Source organism: Staurois parvus, unplaced genomic scaffold, assembly GCF_062004578.1.
Source record: "Staurois parvus isolate SC_StPar_1 unplaced genomic scaffold, SC_StPar_1.0 ptg000054l, whole genome shotgun sequence".
Classification (NCBI taxonomy): Eukaryota; Metazoa; Chordata; class Amphibia; order Anura; family Ranidae; genus Staurois; species Staurois parvus.
The window spans coordinates 4,382,240-4,409,184 of NW_028317850.1; the positions used below are offsets into that span (position 1 = coordinate 4,382,240).

The 26,945-nt window shown below is 42.1% G+C and overlaps 1 protein-coding gene across 2 annotated transcripts in view; it reads left to right on the forward strand.

Annotated features, from left to right (window-relative positions):
• Positions 1-21,126, forward strand: part of CCPG1 (cell cycle progression 1) — a 92,093-nt gene extending 70,967 nt beyond the window's left edge. Inside the window, exons 10-11 of one of the 2 annotated variants that reach the window (XM_089667907.1) lie at positions 766-831; positions 18,364-18,501. In XM_089667907.1, the coding sequence (XP_089524033.1) occupies positions 766-808 (43 nt within the window). In that variant the 3' untranslated portion in view covers positions 809-831; positions 18,364-18,501. Of the gene's footprint in view, positions 1-765; positions 832-18,363 lie in introns of both variants that reach the window. The other variant, XM_089667899.1, reaches the window with a different exon arrangement.
• The last annotated feature ends 5,819 nt before the right edge of the window (positions 21,127-26,945 follow it).

Here is a 26,945-nt window from a genome sequence, read left to right on the forward strand (position 1 = left end):
TTTGCCTAGTTATGCTTGTAGTCCATGATCTCCCAAACCAAACTGATTTCTGCAACAGGAGCCATAGATTTATAGAAGTTCTGGCAGGCCTCCCATGCCTTGTTGGGTAGGGGTCAGTCATTGTCTCAGCATGTAGTTGAATTTGGGAGACCTTGAACTGCAGGCAGAATGATTTAGGAATACATTCAGGCATAACTAGTAATAATGATAATACTAATCAGATAAGAGATAAGCAACTTATCAAAATTCATTCCACCAGAGATTTTGGACGCAGAAGGTTTTTCTGTGATCTGCAGGTGTCAAGATAGCTAAAAGGTCAACTTTGTACTGTATTTCTATAATCAAAAATGTGCTGTGCAGTCTTTCCACAGACATATACAGTAGCTACTTCTGTATGTTTTACATACAGACAGTATTTTTGGTTAGATTATAGAAAATTTCCTACAGTATGACAATTTGTAAACTTTAAACTGTGATAGATGTATTTTAGAATCTCTAAAAAAGATATTAGCGTGGAAGATATTGTTTGTGTTTCTTTGTTCAGGAATTGTATTGCCCAATGCAAAACCTAAGTCTTTCCCCCAAAACATTTTTTTACAATCCTATAAATGTCTAGTCCTAGCCCTGATCTACAGCACCGAGGAGTCTTCATATGTGTGGATTCTTATAAATGCACAGTGGTAACTAGGATGTAACTATTTAGAGAGCTGTATTCCATTTGTGTAATAGCCACCCACAGGCCTTAAAGCACATCTAATATTGCAGTTCCCACCTCCAAGACCCAAATGTTTTTGGATGTCCTTTTTGAATGCCCTAAAGACTGAATGACTGGTAAGTGGAATATTATAATTTAGAGTGCATGCTTCTCCTATTTTGGATGAGGTACCTTTAGTAACAGTCATGGTTGATGTTCGTGACCATGACAAGTTTAAATATAACAGTAGTGTGTAGCGGACTGGTTTATAACAGACCAAAAATAGTAAGATGGGTATGGCCGGTGACATCAGCACACAAACAGAATTTATGCCAATATTTCAACAGGCAGTAGACCCCATAGCCTTACCACGGCTGGTGTAATATTCAAGAACACAAGTTTTCCCTTCCCCATATGCTTACTAAGGTTTGTGCAAAATGAAACATTTTTATTCTGAATAGATATTTAAAGCATGGTGCACTGCCGCTAATGCTCGAAATAAGCAGTGTATAGATTTACTACTTGCATGAAAATATTTTGTAAAGATCAGAAAAAAGCAAACTTATCATAAGCTTTAATCGCATAGACTGAACCTGCTAATATGTATGCAAATCCTCTGCAAAGACTAAGCCTTTTTCATGACTGTGCTTGAATACAGTTTAGTGTCTGATATACAGTATATGTGTTTTACTTCACTTCTGATGGCTCAGTCTACAGTGTTCCAAGTAGTGCAAGAAATAAGTAGTGTTTAAGCAGCTGAGCTAAAGAACTGTTTCCTTTTTCCTTGCTATTGGCCTGTTAAAGTGGTAGTAAACTTGTTTCTGGGATTTTTACCTACAGCTAAGCTTATAATAAAGCTTACCTGTAAGTAAAATGAACATTTTCTAAACGTGCATCATTTAGAGGATATTCCAGTGAACAGCAGCTGATGATCGGCATACTCATGACATCCCTTCAGAGCTCTGTGCTGTGACCTTGACTCCCGTGACTAAAGTCATTGCGGCTCAGCCAGCCAAACGGCCAGAGCCTGCAAACCTGGAAGGAAGACCGGGTGAAGATGGAAGCCCTGTCAGTGATGACAGCTCACTGCTGAAGGGCTTTGTTTTAAGGTAAGTTTCTCATAATGTGCTAGTATGCAATGCATACTAGCACATTATTGCTTTGCCTTGCAGAGGGAAATCTTTTCTTTTAGTACTTTACTACCATTTTAATTAGACAGTAACTTTATTATTTAGGTCCTGGAAGTAAGGCCTATATTACTGTTTGGGGGAGGAGGGGTATTGTTTTTCAGAAAGTTTTTTTTTTGTTAACAGAAAAACAAAGCAATAATGGCCAATAATTGGGCAGCAATAATTTGGAGACTAGGGGTCTATTTATCATTCTTTTAACTTAAGATTTACACATTTTTTTCACCTACGATTCATTTGGAAAATTCTGTGAATCTTGAGTATAAAAACTAATTAGACCTACAGATTCAGAATAGATAGTGTTAAAATGGACCTTTTAATGCTAATATAGATATAAAATACAAATTTTATTCTGCAGTTGGTCTCGTTTATATGACACTATATTTATACACATTGTGACAAAATTATTTACAAATAGAATTAAGGCTTTATTTAATTTAGTTTGCAATGTGTCTTTTTTAACATATGCTATGAAAAGTGAGCAAATTCGTGTCTCTAAGGGCTTGTTCACACTTGACTAAATTCCTATCTCTTCAAAGACGCCCCTATAGCGTTATACAGGCGTTAATGAGCTTTAGTATGGGTGTTTTACAAGCATTAAAAACGCTCCTCAAACGCCCTATGCGTGGTTTTGAGGCATTTTATAGGCATTGTACAAATGTTAAAACCACTCTACAAATGCCTATAATAAACTCTAATGGTACTAACGCCCCACAAACGCCTGCCAGGGCATTTGAGGAGCATCACCATAGACGTGAATGGGAGGCGTTGAAAGGCTTCAACTCCTGGCTCTACATGAGGCTTCAATTTTGAAGCAACTCTAATGTTTCATGTTTTGATAATGTGAACAGCACTGTGTGCTGTCCATAGTATCATTTCCATAGGCATTTGAGGAGCGTTAAAAATGCCCCTCAAATGCCTGCTTTCAAAGCTAGTCTGAAATAGCCCTAACTCTAAATAAAGGTGGGTCAATTTGTTCAACCCTAGTATTGATATTCAGTGCTGATATTCATTTTCTAAATAAAAATCTGTGACAGATACAGTTTATATCTGAGCAGTTTTCTTGTTTAAAAATATTGCACTGTGTTCTAAAAGCTAGACAAAAAGATTATAGGTTTTTCACCCAAAGTTATTTTTTCTTTGATTTTCTGTAACATACACCAGAACATTTTTTACATTTATTTAATTTATGTTGTAACAACATATAATTTCCTCTCTTCCATTTGTTATAAATCAACCCTTTGAAAACTATATGTAATTTTTATAGTGGAGAAGGTGTAGATCAAAACGTCTTATTTTAAGACACTGCTGTTTGAAAAATATAATTTTGTACTCACAGTAAAATCCTTTTCTTGGAGATTGTTGAGGGATACAGGAAGTCTTGACTGTCAGGTTATACTGCAGCCTACAGGAAGACTGAGCATAGGAAAACAAGAAAATTGTAGGTCAGTCCAGAATAACCCCAAAATTACAAAAGAAGCTACAAACTCAGGGAGGTAAACCATTTGCCATCTTACTGACTCACCATCAATTTGGTGAGGGTGAACTTACCAAAAAACAGGATCAATATAAACTTATAAAGAGAGAGAGACCCACTAAATTCTAAGTAACTATACCAAGACCATGGGTGGGTCCATATACTGCCATGGATAGGCGCCAGGAAAAGAAATTTATTGTAAGTATTTGATACAATTTTCCAGTTTCCTGGTGCCTACATGGCAGCATTCTATTGATAAATAACTAGCTGCCAGAGAGGGTGAGGCCTGAATTGTCTTTCTGACAAAATCAACTGTTATGAAAGCTCTTGGATCTATGATGTAGTGCCTGTGGAAAATATCCTGTGACGATCAGCTTGAAAATGCTCTCCAATTAGACTATGACATGTGCCACCCACCAAAAGGCAATAGACCTAGTCAAATGAGCGCTTGCCACTACTTGAGGCTCACACTGAGCTACCTTGCACATTCTCTGGAAAATTTTAACAATCAAAAACAACAAAGTTCTAGAAGTAGTTTCCTTTTACTTTTTCGATCTGCCAGACAGCAGGATTAATAGCCTGTTTGAAGTATTCAGTGAAGCAATGGCTTGAAGATAAGTGCTTAGAGCTTTGGAAATGTCAAGCTCATGAAGAAGCAAGGCTTCTGTGTCCATCATGCCCATCTTTTCCTGGTGAAGGCTGGAATGGCTGACACCAGAGCCTTCAGGACAATGAACAAATGCACAAATCCAGACTCATCTACAGAAAAGATAATAGCTGGGAAATCCCCAGGCGTGTGGGTTGCAGTTCTGACCTGCTGCAAATGCTGTGAATCTGTCAGTTTTGGGAATAAAAACTGTTAGTTGAAGACTTCCTGGAAGGTCCTGATCAATGATAGAGGACAACCTAATTTCTCCAACCCTTCTACCCAACATCAAGGCCTGAAGAGTGAGCCGTGCAGGCTGACGATGGAGAGGCTCTTCCTGGGTCAGGAGTTGCAGAAAGATGAGGCACTGAATTTAGTGGGCAGAGACTGGGTTCTATGGCCATGTTAAACCATAGCCTGTGGGACCAATAGGGTAGGATGTCTATCACTGTGAGCCTTTCTGACAGTAACCTCAACAGGAACCTCAGAGGTATCAATGGCAAAAGTGTAGTCTTTGCCCTTTGCCAGTAGGTGAGAGTAGTGAGAAAAAAATGCTGTCCTGTTGTCCAAATGAAAAATGTTTGGTCGACCTTGACTATGTGACAATAAGATTATGAGAGCCTTCTGTGCTGCATGCAATTCCAGCATATTGGGAACCATCTTCTCTCTGAGTGGACTCTGGTACTATCTCTTACTGGAACCAGAGAGTGTCCTGGTACTGGTGGAGTATGCTTCTCTTTTGTGAAGAGTTCACCACTTTGGTGAAGTGAAAGAATATGCTGGTGGTCAATATCTGAGCATTCAGAAGCGGCCATCTTCACCATGGAAATTACCCATGGATCCTGGTAAGGATCTACCCAGATGTCCACAAAGAATTCAGGTGGGCAGTCTAGCCCCTGTGCCCACCTGAATGGGCTGCCAGCCGAAAAGTTTTATGTGAATTTGTAAAAGCTGAGAGGGTTCTGGGCCTCTGTGTCTTCAAGAAGGTGACCTGTGTACTCTTCCACTCTTTTTTTGAAATCTCTACCCCGATGAAAGGACCTCAGGTCCCTAAACCTGGACTGGTCTAACCTAGAAGATCAAATCTGCTGGTGTCTCATCTCTATCATGTAGGAGCAGGCCTGACTTGCCCCATGACTATTAAAATGGCCATATCTAAGTTCTGCCCAAAAACAAACTTGCCATCGAAAGAAAGCTTGCAGCAGCTCTGCTTTGAGGATGGGTCTGCTGACCAGGGTCTCAACAACAGGGCCCTTTTTATCTGTAATGGAATGCATCATAGCCCAAGAGGCACTTCTAGTAGTGTCTATTGCTGCCTCCCCAATAAAGTCTGCAGAGAGCTTGTGTTCATTCAGGGCACGGATAATATGTTCTTTGGGTAATGTATAAGCAATACTGTGTTGCACTGCCTCTTTAAATTATAAATCCAAAGGTGATATGATTACAAATTCAGTGATTATATTGCCACCATCTCAAAATCTCAAACACAATGATCTTTAGTCAGTGTGAATCACAGCGCTCAGTATCGATCAGTGAATAACTTACTGATAAACAAAGTCCATCATGTTTCAAACAATATTTGAATGCTTCATGCAAGAACCATCCATCCAGTGCTCCTCCACCTACACATGAAACTGCTTACCAGAGCAATAAACCCCACATTTGTAAAGGGTCTCTCAGCACTTAACATAAGTCCCGGATAAATGGATCAATATATTCTCCTTTATGCAAACTCCCTAAGTGATCTTCAAAAGCTCAAGCATATCACACAAGGAACACAAGAGAAAGCTCCATAGTGTAGTAATATTGGCAACCATTTTTTTTAAAAAAGAAGAAATCGGTACATAAAAACATTAAAGATTGTAATATAATACAGTGGGCCCACTAATATGAAAACTGGGCAAAATACTTGTGCTTATGTTGAGGGAGATCTGGATGTATTTAAATAATTATTTCTGTTCAGTCTTCTCAGAAAATACATTCTACTAACTACACAAGTTGGGGAATCATATTGGTTCTAGTAATGATGGTTCATTTTTAGGATTTCTGGAGACAGAGGTAGCAGAGGAACTGGCTTGGTTAAAGCTTAATAAAGCTATGGGCCCTGATGGTATTCATCCCAGAGTTCTAAGAAAACTAAGGTATAGTTATTGAACCATTAACAGATCTTTTTAATCAACTGCTTCTAACAGGAGAAGTTCCCCATGACTGGTGGACAACTAATATTGTATCTGTCCACAAGAAGGGTAGCAAGGCAGAAGATGGCAATCACAGGCCAGTGAGTTTAACATCGGCTGTAGTCAAGTTAATGGAATTACTCCTGAAAAGAAGGATCATAGATCACTTAAAAACACACAACATGGTGGACCCAAAGCAGCATGGCTTTACTAAAGGAAGATCATGGCAGACTAATCTGATTGAATTTTCTGACTATATCACTAATGTTTTGGACTAGGGTGATGCTGTGGACTTGGCATATCTTTATTTCAGTAAGACATTTGATATAGTTCCACATAATGATCTAATTAAAAAATTGTACAAGATAGGACGTAACCCTTGGGTGGGTCAGTGGGTATGCAGCTGGCTAAAGGGGTAGATACCAGAGTGTGGATGCAAATGGGGTTAATTCAGAACAGAGACCAGTCACTAGTGGTTTACCATAAGGCTCTGTACTAGGTCCTGTTGTATATAATCTATATGTAAGTAATGCAACTAAAGTGTTAGTGGGTAAGGTATGTCTTTTTGCTGGTGATACAAAGGTGTGCAATAGAGTTGATATCCCTGGGGGGTGTCTATAACATGGAACATGATGTGGCATTGCTGAAAGATTGGTCGAAGCAGTGGAAACTGCAGTTCATTGTTTCTAAATGTAAGATAATGCTCCTTGGAAAATAGAATCCCCTGACAGAGTACAGAATTGAAGGGACAATGTTGGCTAGCACTACAGAGGAAGAAGATTTGGGGGTAGTTATTTAAGATTATTATTATACAGTATATAGCGCCAGAAAGTTTGCTCAGCACTGTACAGAGTAGTGGGGGACAGTACATGAGACAATACAGTAACAAAACAGTATACGAGGGGTTCGAGGGCCCTGCTCTTTCAAGCTTAAAATCTAGGAGGGAGGGGATAGTGGCAAAGGAGGAAGTGGCTGTGGGGGATGGAGTGGTAGGAGGAGTGGAGATCGGCTGTTAGGTGAGGGTGGGGTTGGCTTCCCTGAAGAAATGGGTTTTCAGGGTGCGCCTAAAGGTGAGAAGGGTAGGTGACAGTCTGATGGATTGGGGTAGTGAGTTCCAGAGGATGGGGGAAGTCCTGGAGAAGTCCTGCAGTCGAGCGTGGGAGGAGGAGACCAGGGAGCTAGTAAGTAGGAGGTCTTGTGAGGAGCAAAGAGTGCGGGTTGGGTGGTATTTGGGTATCAGGTCGGTGAGGTAGTTTGGGGCAGTGTTATGAATGGCTTTGTACGTCAGTGTTAGTAGTTTGAATTTAATGCGTTGGGCAATCTGAAGCCAGTGGAGGGAATGACAGAGGGGGGTGGCAGATGCAGAGCGATTGGTAAGGTTGATGAGTCTGGCCGCTGAGTTCAGGATAGACTAAAGTGGGGATAGCCTGTGTTGGGGTAGGCCGGTGAGGAGGGAGTTGCAATAGTCAAGTCGTGAGATAATAAGGGAGTGTATGAGTTGTTTGGTAGTGTCTGGGGTTAGGAACAAGCGTATTTTGGAGATGTTGCGGAGGTGGAGCCTGCAAGAGTTTGCCAGCGATTGGACATGGGGTTGGAAGGACAGGTTTTAATCTAGAGTGACACCTAGGACTTTGGCTTGCGGGGTGGGACTGATGGTGGCGTTGTTGGTCGTGATGGAGAGGGTGGGGGCTCGGGGAGGGGGAAAATTAGGAGCTCGGTTTTGGAAAGGTTTAGTTTGAGGAAGTGGAGCGACATCCAGTCTGATATGTCGTTCAGTAGGTGGGTGATACGGGCGGAGACTGAGGGGGTGAGGCGAGGGGTGGAGAGGTAGATTTGTGTGTCATCGGTGTAGAGGTGGTAGTTGAAGCCGTGGGAGTGTATCAGTTGGCCAAGGGAGGAGGTGTAGATGGAGAAGGGGCCCGAGGACAGAGCCTTGGGGAACCCCAACAGAGAGGGGGAGAGAGGGGGAGGTGGTAGCATTATAGGTAACGCTGAAGGAGCATTGGGTTATATAGGAGGAGAGCCAGGAGAGAGCAGAGTCTCTGTTGCCAAGGGAGTATAGTTTATTAAGGAGGAGGGGGTGGTCAACTGTGTCGAAGGCCGCGGAGAGGTCGAGGAGTAAAAGGACTGAGTAGTGGCTATTAGCTTTGGCGGTTAGCAGGTCATTCGTGATTTTGAGTAGGGCGGTTTCGGTGGAGTGTAGGGGACAGAAGCCAGACTGTAGTGGATCGAGGAGGTTGTTGTCATTGAGGTGGAAGCTTAGGTGATTGTAGACCAAGCGCTCAAGGAGCTTGGATGTAAATGGCAGCAGGGAGATGGGTCTAAGGTTGCTAAGGTCGGAGGGGTCCAGGGAGGGTTTTTTGAGTATGGGGGTGATGTGCGTGTGTTTTAGGGGGGAGGGGAATGCGCCAGTAGAGAGGGAGAGATTGAAGATGTGAGTGAGGGAGCGTAGGATGGAGGAGGAGGGTGACCAGAGGAGTTGTGTGGGGACAGGGTCAAGGGGGCAAGTGGTGAGGCGGGCTTCTGTGAAGACCTCGGTGACTTCTTTGGTGGTAGCAGGGCTGAAGCAGTGGAGTGTTGGGGAGGCTTTAGTGTGCGGGATGTTAGGTATGGTGGGGGTCAGGGCGATTGCGAGGTCAGAGGAGGGGAGAGTTGCGGGGGTTATAAAGGGAGGAAGGCTAGGTGGGGAGGTAGATTGAGCATTGGCGATGTCCTTACGGATTGCGTTGATCTTGTTTTGGAAATGGTTGGCAATCTCGTGGGCGGTGAGTGAGGTACTGGGTGGAGATGGGGGGGGGAGAGAGTAGGGAGTTGAAAGTGGAGAACAGCCGGCGAGGAAAGGTGGAGAGGGAATTAATGAGAGTTACGAAGTAGGCTTGTTTGGCGGCGGCGTGGAGGGAAGAGTTGTAGGTGAGGAAGGTAGATTAGATAATAAGATAATTGTAAAATGAGCAAACTATGGCCAGGCAGTGGGAAAAACAAATAGAATTCTAGGATGCATCACTAGAGGGGTCACCAGCAGGAGGGAGGAAGTCCAGATTCCTCTATGTAGATTGTTAGTGAGGCCACATTTGGAATACTGTGTCCAATTCTAGAGACCTCACTTACAAAAGATACTGATAAGGTAGAACGAGCCCTGACAAAAATGGTGAAAGGTCTGAGGGATAAAAATATCAGCAGAGACTTCAGGAATTTATAATGTACAGTCTGGAAGAAAGAAGGGAAAGGAGAGACATGATTGAAACCTTTAAATACATCAAGGGGATGAATAAGGTTCAAAAGGGCAGTATTTCCAATATGAATTCAAGATGGAGGACACAGGGACATGATCTCAAACTAACTGGAGGAAAGTTCAAAACTAATTTTAGAAAGTATAATTTTTCTGAAAGGGTAGTGGATGCTTGGAATAAACTTCCAGCAGAGGTAGTGAGTCAATCAATAGTAAGTGGATTCAAAGATTTTTGAGACAAACCTAGATCCATACTCCGACCAAAAAGTAAAAAAAAAAAAAACTTGATGGACCACTTGGTGTTTTTATCTGCTGTCACTTTTCCATGTTTCTGTGATCATACAGCATGACACAGAAACACTCTCTCCATGGCGGCATGATGATGTCACTGCTACATTCTGCCCTATGCGTGTTTCTTCATGTCAGAGTTGCCTAATGGCATCAGAGTACCCTACCCTAGGGCTTGTTTGACCACACTGATATACTGCTGGACCAATGCAAATGCAAACTCTGAAGCCTCCGAGTCCTCCCCCAAGGAGGTGGACTACCCCCCTCTGAACTTGGTGAAAGCAGTTGACAACCTGAGGTGGACACTTGGGATGCAGGAAATGTGCCCAGGGTCCGTGAGTATCAAATGACAGGAAATTGTGGATAGAGACTGACCCACAACTTGGTTTAGGAGGGACATTACTGGCTGACTCTCAAAGTCTCAGCTTTCACAAATTAACTTGCCTGGTAAAGTTATTTCACTGCAGGCCCAGCACTTCTTGCGTGTTGGCTCCAGTGAGCCCTCAGGGGAAGTATGTCATCATTTATGAGAACATTTTCTCCATCTTTTCTGGGACCAGCAGGGCTGGACGAGTTGGCCCATCATGAGACTTTTTCCATGATGTGATGACATGGGTGGAGATAAGGGCAGAGCTCTGCTCTGCCTTCTGACATGTAATTTTAATAATTTTACAGTGAACACAAAAATCCAGTTCTCTTTTCTGTCCATTAGGGATACAGGAAGTCTTGACTGTCATGATATCCAAAAGCAGTCCAACTGAGGGGGTGGTCAACAACAAACAACACTAACAGGCCCACAGAAATAACCAGATCTGGGACTGCCTGCAGTTTGTATATGTACAAAAACTCATATGAGATAAGCAGTGCATTATATTAATAAATGCCCATGAATACATTCAAGTGTTCATAGAAGATCTTCAAACACCCTGTATCTTGTGACCAAATGGTATCGGCCAATAGAGTAGCCAGTGAGCATAAATGATATTATGTATACAATGAGGAACAGACTTATTTGAACACCCTGCGATTTTGCAAGTTCTTCCACTTAGAAATCATGGAGGGGTCTGAAATTCACATTGTAGGTGCATTCCCACTCTGAGAGACAGAATATTATTACTTATTATAGAATAAGTATTTGAACACCTAAGAAACAGCAAGAATTCTGGCTCTCAAAGACCTGTTACTGTGCCTTTAAAAAGTCCACCTCTACTTCACTCATTAATTTAACTTAGTAGCACCTGTCTGAGCTCTTTAAAGACACCTGTCCACCCCACAGTCAGTCAGACGCCAACTACTACCACGGGCAAGACCAAAGAGCTGTCAAAATACACCAGAGACAAAATAGTGGACCTCCACAAGACTGGAAAGGGCTATGGGGCAATTGCCAAGCAGCTTGGTGAAAACAGATCAACTGTTGGAGCAATTGTTAGAAAATGGAAGAGGCTAGAGACGACTGTCAGTCTCCCTCGGACTGGGGCTCCATGCAAGATCTCACCACGTGGGGTATCATTGATGATAAGAAAGGTGAGGAATCAGCTCAGAACTACAAGGGAGGAGCTGGTCAATGACATGAAGAGAGCTGGGACCACAGTTTCAAAGGTCACTGTCGGTAGAACACTACGCCGTCATGGTTTCAAATCATGCATTGCACGGAAGGTTCCCCTGCTCAAGTCATCACATGTCCAGGCCCGTCTGAAGTTTGCCAATGACCATCTGGATGATGACTAATACTGGCGTGAAAAAAGGCTATTTAAACTGGCAGCAGTAGTTGTCCCATTGCCGTATGGTCTTTTCCCTGCTCGTGTTCCCTGATTCCTGTGATTGACTCCTGATACCGAACCAGCCTGTTCCTGAACTCCGCTTGATTGCTTCTTGCCCTGACCTCTGGCTTGTCTTGGATTATTCTTCTGTCTCTGCTCCTGTCTGATTGATCTTTCCTTACTGACCTGGCCTGTAACCTGACTACTCTTCCTCCTGCCGCTGTAAGCCTGATCTGCCTGACCAATACCGAACCCGGCTCGTCTGACCCTGCATCCTCAGCACGCTGCACACGAGTATCCATCCCGCATGGCTACATCAGAACCCTGCTCCTTGCCTGCAACTCATGAGCTCACCTGCTATTACCGGACTGATCACAGGCACTCATACCCCACCGTGACCCTGTGACCGCTGTCTCACCATCAGCAGTCCTTGAGCCGGAGTTGTACGGGAAGCCTGCCTCTTCACGTCAGGCTCACTATCCAGGTACGTGACAGTTAGGTCCATATATATTTGGACACAGCCACAATTTTTATTCTTTTGGCTCTGTATGCCACCAGAATAAATTTAAAATGAAACAATCCAAATTAATTTGAAGAGCAGACTTTCAGCTTTAATTCAAGGGGTTGAAAACAAATATCAAGTACAAAGTTTAGGAACTGCAACCATTTTTATTCACAGTCCCTCCATTTTCAGGGGCGCAAATGTAATTGGACAAATGAATATAACCATAAATAAAATGTTAATTTTTCATATTTTGTTGAGAATCCTTTACTAGCAATGACCGCCTGAAGTCTGGAACCCATGGACATTACCAAAGACTGGGTTTCCTCCTTTCTGATGCTTTGCCAGTCTCTAACTGCAGCTGTCTTCAGTTGTTCTTTGTTTCTGCCTTTAGTTTTGCCTTCAGCAAGTGAAATTCATGCTCAATTGGGTTGATTGACATAGCCATTGCAGAATATTCCACTTCTTTTCCTTCAAATGCTCCTGGGTTGCTTTTGCAGTGTGTTTTGGATCACTGTCCATCTGTACTTGGATACACTGAATATAACTTGATACTAACATTTATAGGTAAAATTGATCCAGGGAATGTCCAATTGCCTCTTGTGTTATCAGGAAGAAAGTTTTTTACCCTGCAAGAGCAAATTGGATCATGCTTTGCTGTTTTTTTGTTTTTTTTTTGTCTTCCTCTGGATCAACTGTGGGTATAGGATTATAATTTTTTTTTTTCTGGTTGAACTGGATGGACTTTTTTGTCTTTTTTTTTTTTTTTTCCAGCCAGACTAACTATGTAACTATGTACTGTGAAGAGCCGTCCAATCAACTTTGCTGCATTTGGCTGAATCTGGGCTGACAGTATATCTCTAAACACTGCAGAATTCACCCAGCTGCTTCTCACCAATGAACCAGTGCCACTGGAAGCCATGCATGCCCATGCCATCACACTGCCTCCACCATGTTTTACAGATGGCGTTGTATGCTTTGGATCATGAGCTGTTCCAAGCCTTCTCCACACTTTTTTTCTTCCTGTTATTCTGGTACAGATTCATCTTGGTTTCATCCATCCAAATAATGCTTTTCCAGAATTGGTCTGGCTTTTTTAGATGTTTTTTGGCAAAATCTAATCTGGCTTTTCTATTCCTTAGGCTTATGAATGGTTTGCACTTTGTGGTGAACCCTTTATATTTGCTCTTGTGAAGTCTTCTCTTGATTGTAGACTTTGACAATGATACTCCCACCTCCTGGAGAGTGTCCTTCACTTGTCTGGATGTTGTGAATGGGTTTTTATTTACCATAGAGAGGATCCTGCGATCATACACCACTGTTGTCTTCCGTGGACGTCCATGCCTTTTTATGTTGCTGAGCTCACCAGTGCAATCTTCTTTCCTCAGAATGTACCAAACTGTTCATTTGGCCACTCCTAATGCTGTTGCTATCTGTAACGTAGATGTGGGATTCAAGTGATTGGACTGAGATGTGATCTGTAGCAATATGTAATTGTAAATTTGGTTTCATTCCTTGTCATTAAAGAAATATTCAGTCATAGGTATTCAGAGACATGTGCTCACCCATTAGCATCTGAAAAGACAGAGCAGCTTCTTGGCTGGAAGTGACACCTAAGTGCCAATAAGATTTGTCTATCTATCTATCTATCTATCTATCTATAATCAGACTTTGCCACCTTCCTGAAGTTTAAAAGAGGAATGCCAGACATTTTTGCTGCTAGAGACCAGGGGGGCTCCAATCTGTCTGGAGAGCTTTAAAGTATATACACAAATCAAAGGAATAGATTTCATCTCTAGTAAAAGCTAAAATATTAGTTGCAGAGAGATGAAAATACTTCCTTCTGATTGGTCACTCTGTGGGCTACATTTGCATGTAAAAACCGTATTTGTGGACTATGTAGAATGCCAGAAAAATGAAGGAAATGGTTATGTGGCACTGGATTGCGACAGCTGAACAGTGATTGGTACTGTCGTGATCGGACTGATGTGCTGGTGTCGGAAATTCAATCCCTGACTTGGTGATTCAGACCGTTCCTGGTCCAATTGACTTTGGGCATTTCAGCACCCAGAACGTCCTGCAGGCTGGTACGGGATCACCCGCCAGGGTTAATTGGCCAAGGACTAATGTCCAGCCCATGTCCATATTCCCATAAATTGAGGACTTGAGGTATGGACATTGTGATTCGTACGGAGCTCGTCCTATTGACTGACGGATTGCAGACTTTCTCTGACTTGCTCCAGTCGCAGGATAAATCTTGGTAAAGTTTTATTTCTGTTTTATTCCCTTTTATTTTATAGTGAATAGCCAATTATGTGTCTTTTTGTATTTTCTGTAACTTTTTATACTTTGTACATATTTTATGCACTGCCCACTTTGGGATATTAAATCATAAAATTAATAAGTGACTTTTGGGTACTTAAGCGGGCTCATATCTCCAGAGAGATTAGATCGTATTGTATTTTAGTGTCTTTATATGCTCGGTCAAGTTCATTGCCTATGTGTATGCAATTGCACTGCATGTTTGCAGATTATAAGGGTGACAGGTCTGCAAGACGGAGATCTGTGTGTGTGTTGTGTCCCAGCAGACTGTTCTGCGGATAAACTGTTGGGTGGTGGCAAGCTACCGTTTGTGGTGTGTCTGGTGTGGGGGTGTGTGGACAGTGGAAGAGTGATTTAACACCGGGGTTCTAGCTTGTAGGACAGCTGGAGGAATCCTAGAAGGGTGTGTCGATCGCTAGGCTGCTCCTCAACCCTAATTAGTGCACCAGATTGTATGTAAGATTTGTGTCTGCCCATGTGTGTGGTCAGTCAGCTGGATTGGAGTGGAGTCTCTCGAAAGTGGTGGCCAGAGGTAGCACGGGCTGTGAAAGTATATCACGGCCGGTCTTATATACGTATATATATTCAGATTAAGTCCCCCTTATTCCCTCTTACCACAAGCCACGGCCACACGTGCACGCCTCGGTTAATTGATTCCAAATGCAAATACCACACTTAGAATCAACTCCAGACCTTTTACCTGCTTAATTGATGAAGAAATAATGGAGTAGCCCACACCTGGCCATGAAACGGCTTTTGATTCAATTGTCCAATTACTTTTGGTCCCTTGTAAAGGGGGGGGTGGCTACTCTTAAGAGCTGTAATTCCTAAACCCTCCCTCCAATTTGGATGTACATACCCTCAACTTAAACCTGAGAATGTGCCCTTTCAGCCCATATCCATTATATAACTATAGCTTGAATATGTTTTGGTAAATACCTGAAAATCAAAACTTGTGCCTATGTCCAAATATATATGGACCTAACTGTATATGCGCTTACATGATTAAGGTGCCAAAGGGGGGGCACCAACACATGTAGGTCACTAGGGGGATCCCTTCTTCATACCGCCACATTCTTCTGCGGCTGACGTGCATTCCACCAGGCCGGATGTGATGTCAGGTGACAAAACTGGAAGGGGTGAATGCGGCCCAGTCCTCAATGCATTTCACTTGATACATGTTCTCAGGAAGCTTCAGCTGCTGCCATTTCCTGTATATTTATATGAAGTGTGAAAGCTCCATAATTGGTTGACCTAAATGTCAGTCAAAACCAGAAAAAGTCAAATAGAAAGTTTGAATCTAAAAAAAGTGTTTTTATTACAAAATTATATGAATTAAGCAAATATAGTGTATATGTTAAATATACACTATATTACCAAAAGTATTAGGACGCCTGACTTTACATGCACATGAACTTTAATGACATCCAAGTCTTAGTCCGTAGGGAAGGCTGTCCACAAGGTTTAGAAGTGTGTCTATGGGAATGTTTGACCAATCTTCCAGAAGCGCATTTGTAAGGTCAGGCACTGATATCGGACGAAATGGCCTGGCTCGCAGTCTCCGCTCTAATTCATCCGAAAGGTGTTCTGTTGGGTTGAGGTCAGGACTCTGTGTAGGCCAGTCAAGTTCCTCCACCCCAAACTCGCTCACCCATGTCTTTATGGACCTTGCTTTGTGTACTGGTGCGCAGTCATGTTGGAACAGGAAGGGGCCATCCCCAAACTGTTCCCACAAAGTTGGGAGTATGAAATTGTCCAAAATGTCTTGGTATACTGACGCCTTGATAGTTCCCTTCACTGGAACTAAGGGGCCCAACCCCTGAAAAATAATCCCACACCATAACCCCCCTCCACCAAACTTTACACTTTGCAGAATGCAGTCAGGCAAGCACCATTCTCCTGGCAATTGCCAAACCCAGGCATGTCCATTGGATTGCCAGACAGAGAAGCGTGATTTGTCACTCCAGAGAACATCTCTCCACTGCTCTAGAGTCCAGTGGCGGCATGCTTTACACCACTTCAGCCAACGCTTTTCGTTGCACTTGGTGATGTAAGGCTTAGATGCAGCTGCTCACCCATGGAAACCCATTCCATGAAGCTCTCTATGCACTGTTGTTGTGCTAATCTGAAGGCCACATGAAATTTGGAGGTCTTGCACTATTGACTCTGCAGACAGTTGCCGACTTCTGCGCACTGTGCGCTTTAGCATGACCTCGCTGTTATTTTACGTGGCTGTTGTTCCCAGTTGCTTCCACTTTGTTATAATACCACTAACAGTTGACTGTGGAATATTTAGTAGCAACGAAATTTCATGCATGGACTTATTGCACAGGTGACAACCTATCACGGTATAACGCTTGAATTCACTGATCTCCTGGGAGAGGCCCATTCTTTCACAAATGTTTGTAGAAGCATTCTGCATTCCTAGGTGCTTGATTGGAATTGATTGGAACACCTGAATCCAATGATTAGGAGGGGTGTCCCAATGCTTTTGGCCATATAGTGCATATATACCCATTTTGTGAATCGGATGTCCATTACATAAACCTAAGTACATACCACACTCTAAAAAGATTGCATAAACTTAAACATATGTTTATTATATAAATAAAATAAAAATGCCCCCAAAAATTGTTTTAAATATAAATGGCTAAAAACCTCTATATAGTATATAACTAAGTTGTGATACTCCACCTAGTGGACAAATAGTGTGTTACAGTCTTTTTTTTACTAAGAAATAATAACTGTATTAACCATAATACATCTTGTGCAAGAAGTGTATTTATGCCAAGAAATGTTGTTCTTATATATGTGTGTGTGTGTGTGTGTGTGTGTGTGTGTGTGTGTATAAAAAGATATTTTTAAAAAATCTTAAATTTATATTTGTATATAACCAGTTGAGGAGCTATATCTAATATTCAAATACTACATAGTGGTCTTGCATACTAAAAAAGTGGGTTAGTACTACAATTATTATTATTATTTGGCTATAGTCACAAGATACAGGGAGTTTGAGAATCTTCTATGAACACTTGAATGTAGTCATGGACATTTATTGATATAATTCACTGTTTATCTCATATGAGTGTTTGTACATATATTCTTCATTATTGCACAGACTGATTTGTTGAGTCCTGGTGAGTGTTATTCACTTGTCATTGGTCATAAAGTTATGGCTGATTGGTGTATGTCCAAGCACTCCACAGCACTGGTCCTTAGTAGCGTACAACTACTCTAGTAGTCACAACTCTCCTGCTGCCTGCCCTTGATTTAAGTATACTTTGGGGTTGATTTACTAAAACTGGAGAGTGCAAAATCTGGTGCAGCTGTGCATAGTAGCCAATCAGACAAAGAAACCTGGAAGCTGATTGGTTTCTATGCAGAGCTGCACCAGATTTTTCCAGTTTTAGTAAATCAACCTCTTTATGTTAGTCACCAGCTCTCTGCTCTGCCCCTCTAGCACTCATTGGAGCACTAGGCTGTGGAAGGGGCAGGAGCGACTGGCTCAGGCTCTCAGCGGCTCAGTGAGAGGCAGAGCCAGTTACTGGTCCAGCCTTCTGGATGGATCCCGACCATATGGTCCGGATCTTTTCAGAACAAGTACCGGCTCTGTGACATAAGCCTTAGGCCTGCTGTTGTTTGAAAATGGGTCACAGGAGTGTAGAACTAGCTGCTAAAAAAGCTTTGGCTGTGCTTCTCTTAACACACATAGTACTACAATGCACTGGTATGTGAATGTGCCATAGGTCTTCTTTAACCCCTTTACGCCGGCCTAGACGCCGAGCAGCTGTACATTTGCGTGCAATTAACAAAAAACATATGTGCTGAGAGCGTGCGCGCTCCCCACACACATGTCCAGTACTCAAGGAAAGGTCCTGATCTTTCGATCGGGACCTTTCACGGTCACATGATCCCTAAACTCCGCCCTGCCCGTCCCGCTTCCAGCTTCTGGAACTCTTAAAGGGCCGGGAGGTGCCGGCGGGAAGGAGTTAATCTATAATATCAACTAATGTACAATAGACTGTGCAGCCTTTTTTTCAAGTGTGAATACTTTTCTATATTTTTAATTACTGTTTTCTAGGAAACCTGAAAAAATACCTGCTTATAAAGAAAGAAAACAGGAACAGAAGAATCAAGCACGATATAAAAGGGAAGGTAAATGGCATAAGCATGGGCGTGCCAATGGAAGACACATGGCGAATGTTGAAATAGAATTAGGGCAGTTGCCCTTTGATCCAAAATATTGAATAGCATGAATCACTTTTGATCATATAGTTAGCCTTAGAGCCAAGATATGCAGTTGGTTACTGTGGAATTTTTAAACTTTTCCATTTCTTGCTGTTAGAGAAACTGTGGGGAACTTCCAAAGAAAGGCACGATGATGGACAAGTTCTTAATGAAACTTCGTATTCTGCAAATCTGTGACTTCTATGTCATCACATGATTTAGGGGGCTAGGTAATGCTCTGTGACATTTCAGTGTACAAATTTGACATATTTGGTGTCAGTTATTCCAAAAAAAAATTTTTTTCTATTTTAAAAGAGAAAAAATCCTAAAATATTAGTATGATTTTATACAGGCGTGGTCTACTGATAACCACTAGATGACAAATGAAGATGCAAGTAAGGCTGGCCATACACTTTGCAGTCTGATTGCACAATCAATTTTATATTTACCAAAACAAGGTAGTGTACGGGCCTGTTTATTAAAGCCATTCAATTTGTATCTATTCAGGCTGGCTCTTGTATTACATAGTTATTGGTAGAGCCAAAGGAAATTGATTGTGCAGTCAAATTGTCCCCTGTATTGTCCACCTACAGTTGTGGCCAAAATTATTCAACCCCCACTGAAATTGAGTGTTTTGGCCAGTTTGACATTGCTTTTGATCATTCAGTCATCTTGCTTACATTTACATTAAAGAGGCACTTGTAGGTCAGACAAATATAACATAACAGTTATAATGAAATAACCACAAATGTCTTTTCTGTGCTCACAGCATTATCAGTTTTATTCAACCCCCAAGTGACATTCAATCTTAGTACTTAGTACAGCATCCTTTTACAGTTATAACAGCTTTTAAACGTGAAGCATAGCTTGACACAAGTGTCTTGCAGCGATCTACGGGTATCTTCGCCCATTCTTCATGGGCAAAGGCCTCCAGTTCAGTCACATTCTTAGGCTTGCGCACTGCAACTGCTTTCTTTAAGTCCCACCAGAGGTTCTCAATCGGATTTAAGTCTGGTGACTGCGATGGCCACTCCAAAATGTTCCAGCCTTTCCTCTGCAACCATGCTCTAGTGGACTTGGAGGTATGCTTGGGATCATTGTCCTGTTGAAAGGTCCAACGTCTCCCAAGCCTCAGGTGTGTGACGGACTGCATCACGTTTCCATCCAATATCTCCTGGTACTGAAGAGAATTCATGGTACCTTGCACACGCTGAAGCTTCCCTGTACCTGCAGAAGCAAAACAGCCCCAAAGCATGATTGACCCTCCACCATGCTTCACAGTAGGCAAGGTGTTCTTTTCATCATAGGCCTTGTTCTTCCTCCTCCAAACATAGCGTTGATCCATGGGCCCAAACAGTTCTAATTTTGTTTCATCAGTCCACAGAACACTATCCCACAACTTTTGTGGTTTGTCCACATGGCTTTTGGCATACTGCAGTCGACTCTTCTTATTCTTTGGAGACAGCAAGGGGGTACGCCTGGGAGTTCTGGCACGGAGGCCTTCATTACGCAGTGTGCGTCTTATTGTCTGGGCTGAAACTTCTGTACCCACATCTGACAAATCTTTTCTCAGTTCCTCAGCAGTCACACGGGGACTTCTCTCCACTCTACGCTTCAGGTAGCGCACAGCAGTCGAAGTCAGCATCTTCTTTCTGCCACGACCAGGTAGCGTTTCAACAGTGCCCTTTGCCTTGAATTTGCGAATGATGCTTCCTAAGGTGTCTCTTGGTATGTTTAACATCTTTGCAATCTTCTTATAGCCATTGCCCTTCCTGTGAAGAGAAATCACCTCTTCTCTTGTCTTCCTGGACCATTCTCTTGCCTTCACCATGTTTGTAACCACACCAGTAAATGTCTAGAAGGAGCTGAGTATCACAGTCATTTTAAAGCTGCCTAATTGGTGCTTATTATGCTTGATTGCTGCTCGGTGACATCCACAGGTGTTTTCAATACCTGATGGAAAGCACCTGTATGAACCTCTGTTCTTCAGAGTGGTAGTCTTTAAGGGGTTGAATAATTGTGGCAATGAAGAAACCACATAAGAACCATTTACTACTGTATTACATAAACAATTGATGTCATTTTAGTTGCATTTGGGTAGTTACAACGTCCTTGTAGGATTTGATTCTGAATACAATTCCAAATGTACACTATAGTCCCTAAACCCCTTTACAGCATTGGGGGTTGAATAATTTTGGCCACAACTGTAACTGTAATTTCATCTCAAACACTGCACTGTCTCTCCTTGTGCCTTTATTTCTAAAAGACACCCACTATGCTGTTATCCTGGCTCTAAGTGGCTGGTGTTTTCTGTTGTGAAATCTGTTTAAGCTTTGCTAAGATTTTCAATTAGTAATGAACAGATTACTTTTGGTTGCTTGCATGACTCCGTGTCATCTATGATCCCCGAATCACAACAAATAATTGTCTGATGTGTTGCTGTGCTAATAGTTGTGCAATGTTCAGTTTCTTTTCCTATTAACAAAATTTTCGCTAATAATTTGTATTGTTCTTTCCTATATCATTTCTTGCGGTTCAGAAATAAATTGGTTCTCAGTGTTTGCAAGAAACATGACACTGAATAAAAATAATAAAAAAAGAACTTTATTTAAAATCATCTTTTGTTTTCTTTGACAGTAATTTATACATCTATACACATGTGTATCCAGTAGCTGCTTCTTTGATTTGTGGATCTTGCTTGGTTAGGTATTGCATGCAAAGGGCAAACTATCTGAGATGTAGTTCTTCACCCTTAAGAAAAGAACTACAACATTTGCAGCTGGTATTCCAACATGCAGCATTCATAGTATAGAACTCTCTGCCAACCATTGTCCAGGAAGCACCCGCTCTGGTTTTTAAAAACAGACCCAAACCACATTCGCCCAGACTTGTAGCAACATCTGAATACCCATCTCTTCACAAATCCCAATACCAATTTGATAGGTGCTTTCAGTTCCCAGGAGGCAAAGCCTTATAGAATTATTTTGTCACAGTGATTGCAGTATGTTTGTAGGAATGGCATGGCCACTTCAGTATGAATATTGCATTTTTATGTCTTATTTAGTTGGCCCTACATAGGCCCTTATCCCCTTCGATGGCATACAGCATGACTCAAAATGCCAGCCTGTTTCAGTTCAGGTCCCATTCATACATATATATTTAGCTTGCAATTTGACCCTCTGGGAGGTTAGTGTGGCCCCTTTCACACGGATAGACTCCACCAGCGAATCTGCCTGCTCAGCAGTGGATCTGTCCACTGATGCCCGCTGAGCAGGTGGATGACAGGTCTGTGTCAGCTCCACTTATGTAGAGTGGATATGGATACGGCTTGCTTTCCTCTGTGGGTGGTCAGATGTAAATGGACTACCTGTCTATTTACAACCGACTGTCATCCAATTCACTAGATGTACGGGGAATGGATTGCCATCCATCTGTTTTTAGAGCATCAAATCGAATGCAAGCAAGTCTAAATGGACTCATGGTCATTTACATCTTTAGAGGACAATGGATGGTCCGACTGGGTCCACCTGAAAAACGGACAGGTGGACCCAATTGGTCTGCCCATGTTAAAGGGGCCTGTGGAGTGGAATACGGATGCTTTCCTTATATCACTGTTTGTCAGAAATGCACTTATTTTCTTGTCCAAAGAAAAAGAAACGGTCATTATTCAGAGGCTCAGATTAAATATGGCTAAACCATGTCAATCTGTTTAGAAGCAGATTTGTACCAAACAACACTAGTTCCTATTTCAGATATCACAAATAGCAGCACTAAATCTATTGTACTGGACATTTGATAGCAAAAAACATGCTTTTAATGTTTTTATTTATCTTAATCCAGCCTTCCTTTTCAACTGTTCTTTTTGATGTGAAATGAAGCGACTGTCCAAACCCAGAGTCCTCCCAATGATTCATTATACCCCTGCTCTGATGAGTGAAGGATCTGGAGCAGGTGAAGTGTTATGAGGACAGTGGGACAATATCTCTTCTATCAAAGAGTACTTTTATGTGCTAAAATCATTCAACACTGAATATTTGTATACAGCAATTCCTCACATTCATTTGTAGACTTTAGTTGATGGAGAAGCTAAAAGTGTTCTTTTAATGCAGTTACCGTTATTGGGCTCAGATGTCTCACCCTCCAAATTTAATACCAGTCTTCACTCCACTGAAACCATCACTGTGCAGCCTTCTGAGCTCTAGTCATCACATCAGATTCTTCGCTGTTGGATCCAGCTCTGCCTACTTATGGGCTCAGCACTCTCTGTTCAGTACTCCAGGACACATGGAGCATACCTTTTCCTAGGATTTAATGGATTGTAGGGCTGATGATCAGGAAGAGTTGGACCTGAAGGTGAAGAATTTAAAGAAAGGGTAATGTAGTGCTGAGCACACAACAGAGATCACATTGGATTGGAGACAAGGGAAAGCCTAAGTGAAGCCAAACTCAAAAACAAAATAATCAGCACAAGGAACATACAGTGCCTTGAAAAAGGATTCATTCCCCTTGAAATTTTCCACATTTTGGCATGTTACAACCAAAAACACAAAGTGGCACATAATTGTGAAGTAGAAGGAAAATGATAAAAGGTTTTCAAAGTTTTTTGCAAATAAATATCTGAAAAGTGTTATAGGTACTGTAATTTACATTCAGTAGGATGTGTCCCTTGTGTTGATTCCTCTACTGTTAGGATAGTAGTAGTAATTCTTTTCTGTCCAACCCATCTCCCCACAATCTTCCGATGTGTCTGTGTTGGGGTGTAATACAACTAAAGGGCTGTCACAGGCTTTCATTAAGAGAACCTGACTATGCCCTCCCTTTTCATAAGCTATGCCATTCACAGAAGCCATACTACAGTTTCTAGTAATGAAACCGGATCTATGAATGGACCTACAGCACCACTTCCAGTTGAGCTTCAAAAGCTCCTCTTTGATGAACTAAGCCAGGGCAGGAAGGGGATTTGACCACTAAAACACCAACAGCTGTCTTCTTTCAATGTTTAATACAAGAAAAGAAACCGGTTTTCTAAAAAAAAAAAAAATATATATATACTGCTCAAAAATATTAAAGGGACACTTTTTAATCATAGCATCAAGTCAATTAAACTCCAGGGATATTGATCTGGTCAGTTAAGTAGCACAGGGAGTTGTTAGTTTCAGCCAGTTTGGTGTTAATGAAATACACTAGATGGACAACAATGAGACAACCCCCAAAACAGGAATGGTTTTACAGGTGGAGGCTATTGACATTTTTTTCACTCCTCATCTTTGCTGACTGTTTTTCACTAGATTTGCATTTGAATAGGTTCAGTGTCACTACTGGTAGCTTGAGGCGATACCTTGACCCTACAAAGGTTGCACAGGCTGTCCAACTCCTCCATGATGGCACATGTAATTGCCAGAAGGTTTGCTGTGTCTCCTAGCACAGTCTCAAGAGCATGGAGGAGATTCCAGGAGACAGGCAGTTACTCTAGGACAGCTGGACAGGGCTGTAGAAGGACTTTAACGCATCAGTAGGACCGGTATCTGCTCCTTTATGGAAGAAGGAGCAGGATGAGCACTGCCAGAGCCCTACAAAATGACCTCCAGAAGGCCACTGGTGAGAATGTCTCTGACCAATCAAAAACGGACTTCATGAAGATGACCTGAGGCCCGACATCCTCTAATGGGCCCTGTGCTCACTGCCCAGCAGCATGGAGCTCGATTAGCATTTGTCATTGAACATCAGAATTAGCAGGTGCACCACGTGTTTTTCACAGATTAGAGCAGGTTCACCCTGAGCACATGTGACAGACGTGAAAGGGTCTAGAGAAGGCGTGGAGAATGTTATGCTGCCTGTAACATCGTTCAGCATGACTGTTTTGGTGGTGGGTCAGTGATGGTCTGAGGAGGCATATCTATGGAGGAAGGCACAGACCACTACAGGCTAGACAATGGCACTCTGACTGCCATTAGGTGCAGTGAGTCCTGGGTTCCTCCTGGTGCACGACAATGCCCGGCCTCATGTGGTGACAGTATGCAGGCAGTTCCTGGAGGATGAAGGAATTGATACCACTAAATGGTCCCCACGCTTGCCTGACCTAAATCCAATAGAATACCTCTGGAATATCATGTTTCAGTCCATCCGACACTGCCAGGATGCACCTCAGACTATCCAGGCACTCAGTGATGCCCTGGTCCAGATCTGGGAGGAAGTACCCCAGGACACCATTCATCATCTCATTAGGAGCATGCCCTGACATTGTCAGGCATGCATACAAGTAGATGGGGGCTATACAAACTACTGAGTACCATTCTGAGTTGCTGCAATGAAATTTCAGCAAAATGGATTAGCCTGCTGCATAATTTTTTCACTTTGATTTTCAAAATGTCTTTGAATTCAGTCCTCTGCAGGTTGATAACTTTAATTTCCTAACACATTATCCAGTCCATCTTAATATAGATATCGAGCATATTTTTCCCCATTAAGATCTGATGTGTTTTTACAAAGTGTTCCTTTTTTTGAGCAGTATGTATATATACACCTGGGGCAGACTGACCATTTGGAAACTCGGGCACTGCCCAAGAGCCTGAGGTAAGTAGGGGGACCCATGAGATGCCCCTGGTACCTTTTTCATAGGCTTTTTTGAGTTTGGGCAAGGACACAGGGGCCCCATGATCCCCTATTGCCCAGGGGCCCCATGAGTTGTCAGTCCACCCCTGATATACACACACACAATATACATTCTGTACATTCACATCAGTCATAGAAACAGACTGAGTGAATAGATAGGCGCAAAAAAACGTGTTGTGCATCAACCAACAAGCCGGAAAAAATGAGCACATATATAATTTTTTCAAAATAAAGTCTCTAATAACGTGAACATGTGATGCACATAGTGAACAACACTAGTGACAGTCTCATTTCCATATGGTGCCAAAAACCATGTATCGTTATATCTTCACCACGTGCCCATAGGATATAAGTGGATTGCTCACTCACCAGACCTATTTCAGCCCAATTACGGTGGTCAAAGCGCTTTTTTGGAAAGATATAATGGAGAATCAGCCTCTGATTGTCCTATGATATTTCTCCAACTCATCAACAGACTGCAGGTTATAACATCAGGGAGGAAGGTAATGGTAGTTTCAGCCAACCAAACAGTGTGCAAAGGCTTCAAAACAGGCTCTCCATACTTTTGGTAGAATGTTAACAGCCATTCAAATAAACCAGAGATTAAGCCATTCTAAGCGTAGCATTTATTAACCACCGTGGTGACACTGTATTACTTGTGGGGTGTGATGAAGATTTTTTTTTTTTCTTTTTTTACACTGATTGCTTTTACACCCATACAGGCTGTAAAAGCAATCATTTCTCCTTCTCTCTGGCTGCATTCTTGCAGTCATTCAGAAATACTGTGAGAGCTGTGGTTGGTCACAGCTTGTCACATGGTACAAGGCTGTTGTGAACAGCCTTGTACCATGTGACCATTCACAGATTTTACTAGTAGTAATCAATGTTGTCAGAAGTGACATCTTGCTTACTACTATTCATGTGATCACTGATTGGCCAATCAGTGATCACATGATCGGGACCTCACACAGAGGTCCCGTATACAGTGGGCACCCAGATCACGATGCCGCGCGCTCAGGGAAGCGGGAGGACGGTTATAAACGGCCACCAGCTCCTGCAATGCTCTCATCCGGCCATTTATATACATGGGCTGGATGGGAGCAGTGCAGGGGCAGGTGGCCATTTATAAACATCCTCCCGACTGTGCGCGCTCACTAAGAGCACGCGGCACCCCGATCCAGAGCCCGCTGCACAGGACCTCTGTGTGAGGTCCCGATCATGTGATCACTGAATGGCCAATCAGTGATCACATGAATAGCAGTAAGCAAGATGTCACTTCTGACATCATTGCTTACTATTAATGAAATCTCCGAATGATCACAGAGGTCACATGGTACAAGGCTATTCACAACATCCTTGTACCATGTGACAAGCTGTGACCAATCACAGCTCTCACAGAATTTCTCAATGGCTGCAAGAATGCAGCCAGAGAGAAGGAGAAATGATTGCTTTTACACCCATAAAGGCTGTAAAAGCAATCAGTGCAAAAAAAGAAAAAAAAATCATCACCACCCACAAGTAGTACAGTGTCACTATCGTGACATTGTACTGCTAGGGTGACAGTATGTTAAAAAAAAACCATTAATAATTATAAAAAAAAATAAAATAAAAACGTAAAAAAAGTTTTGAAAAATTATAATTTTTGGTTATAAATTATTTTGGGTTTTTTCATTTTTTTTTTACTAAAAAGATAGCGGAATACATTTTGGCCAAGATTTATGAAGAAAGATTATTTATTTGCAAAATTTTATAAGAAAAAAACTTTTTTAAAAAAATTTTTGACCTATAATTTATATAGCAAAAAAATTAAAATCCCAGTGGTGA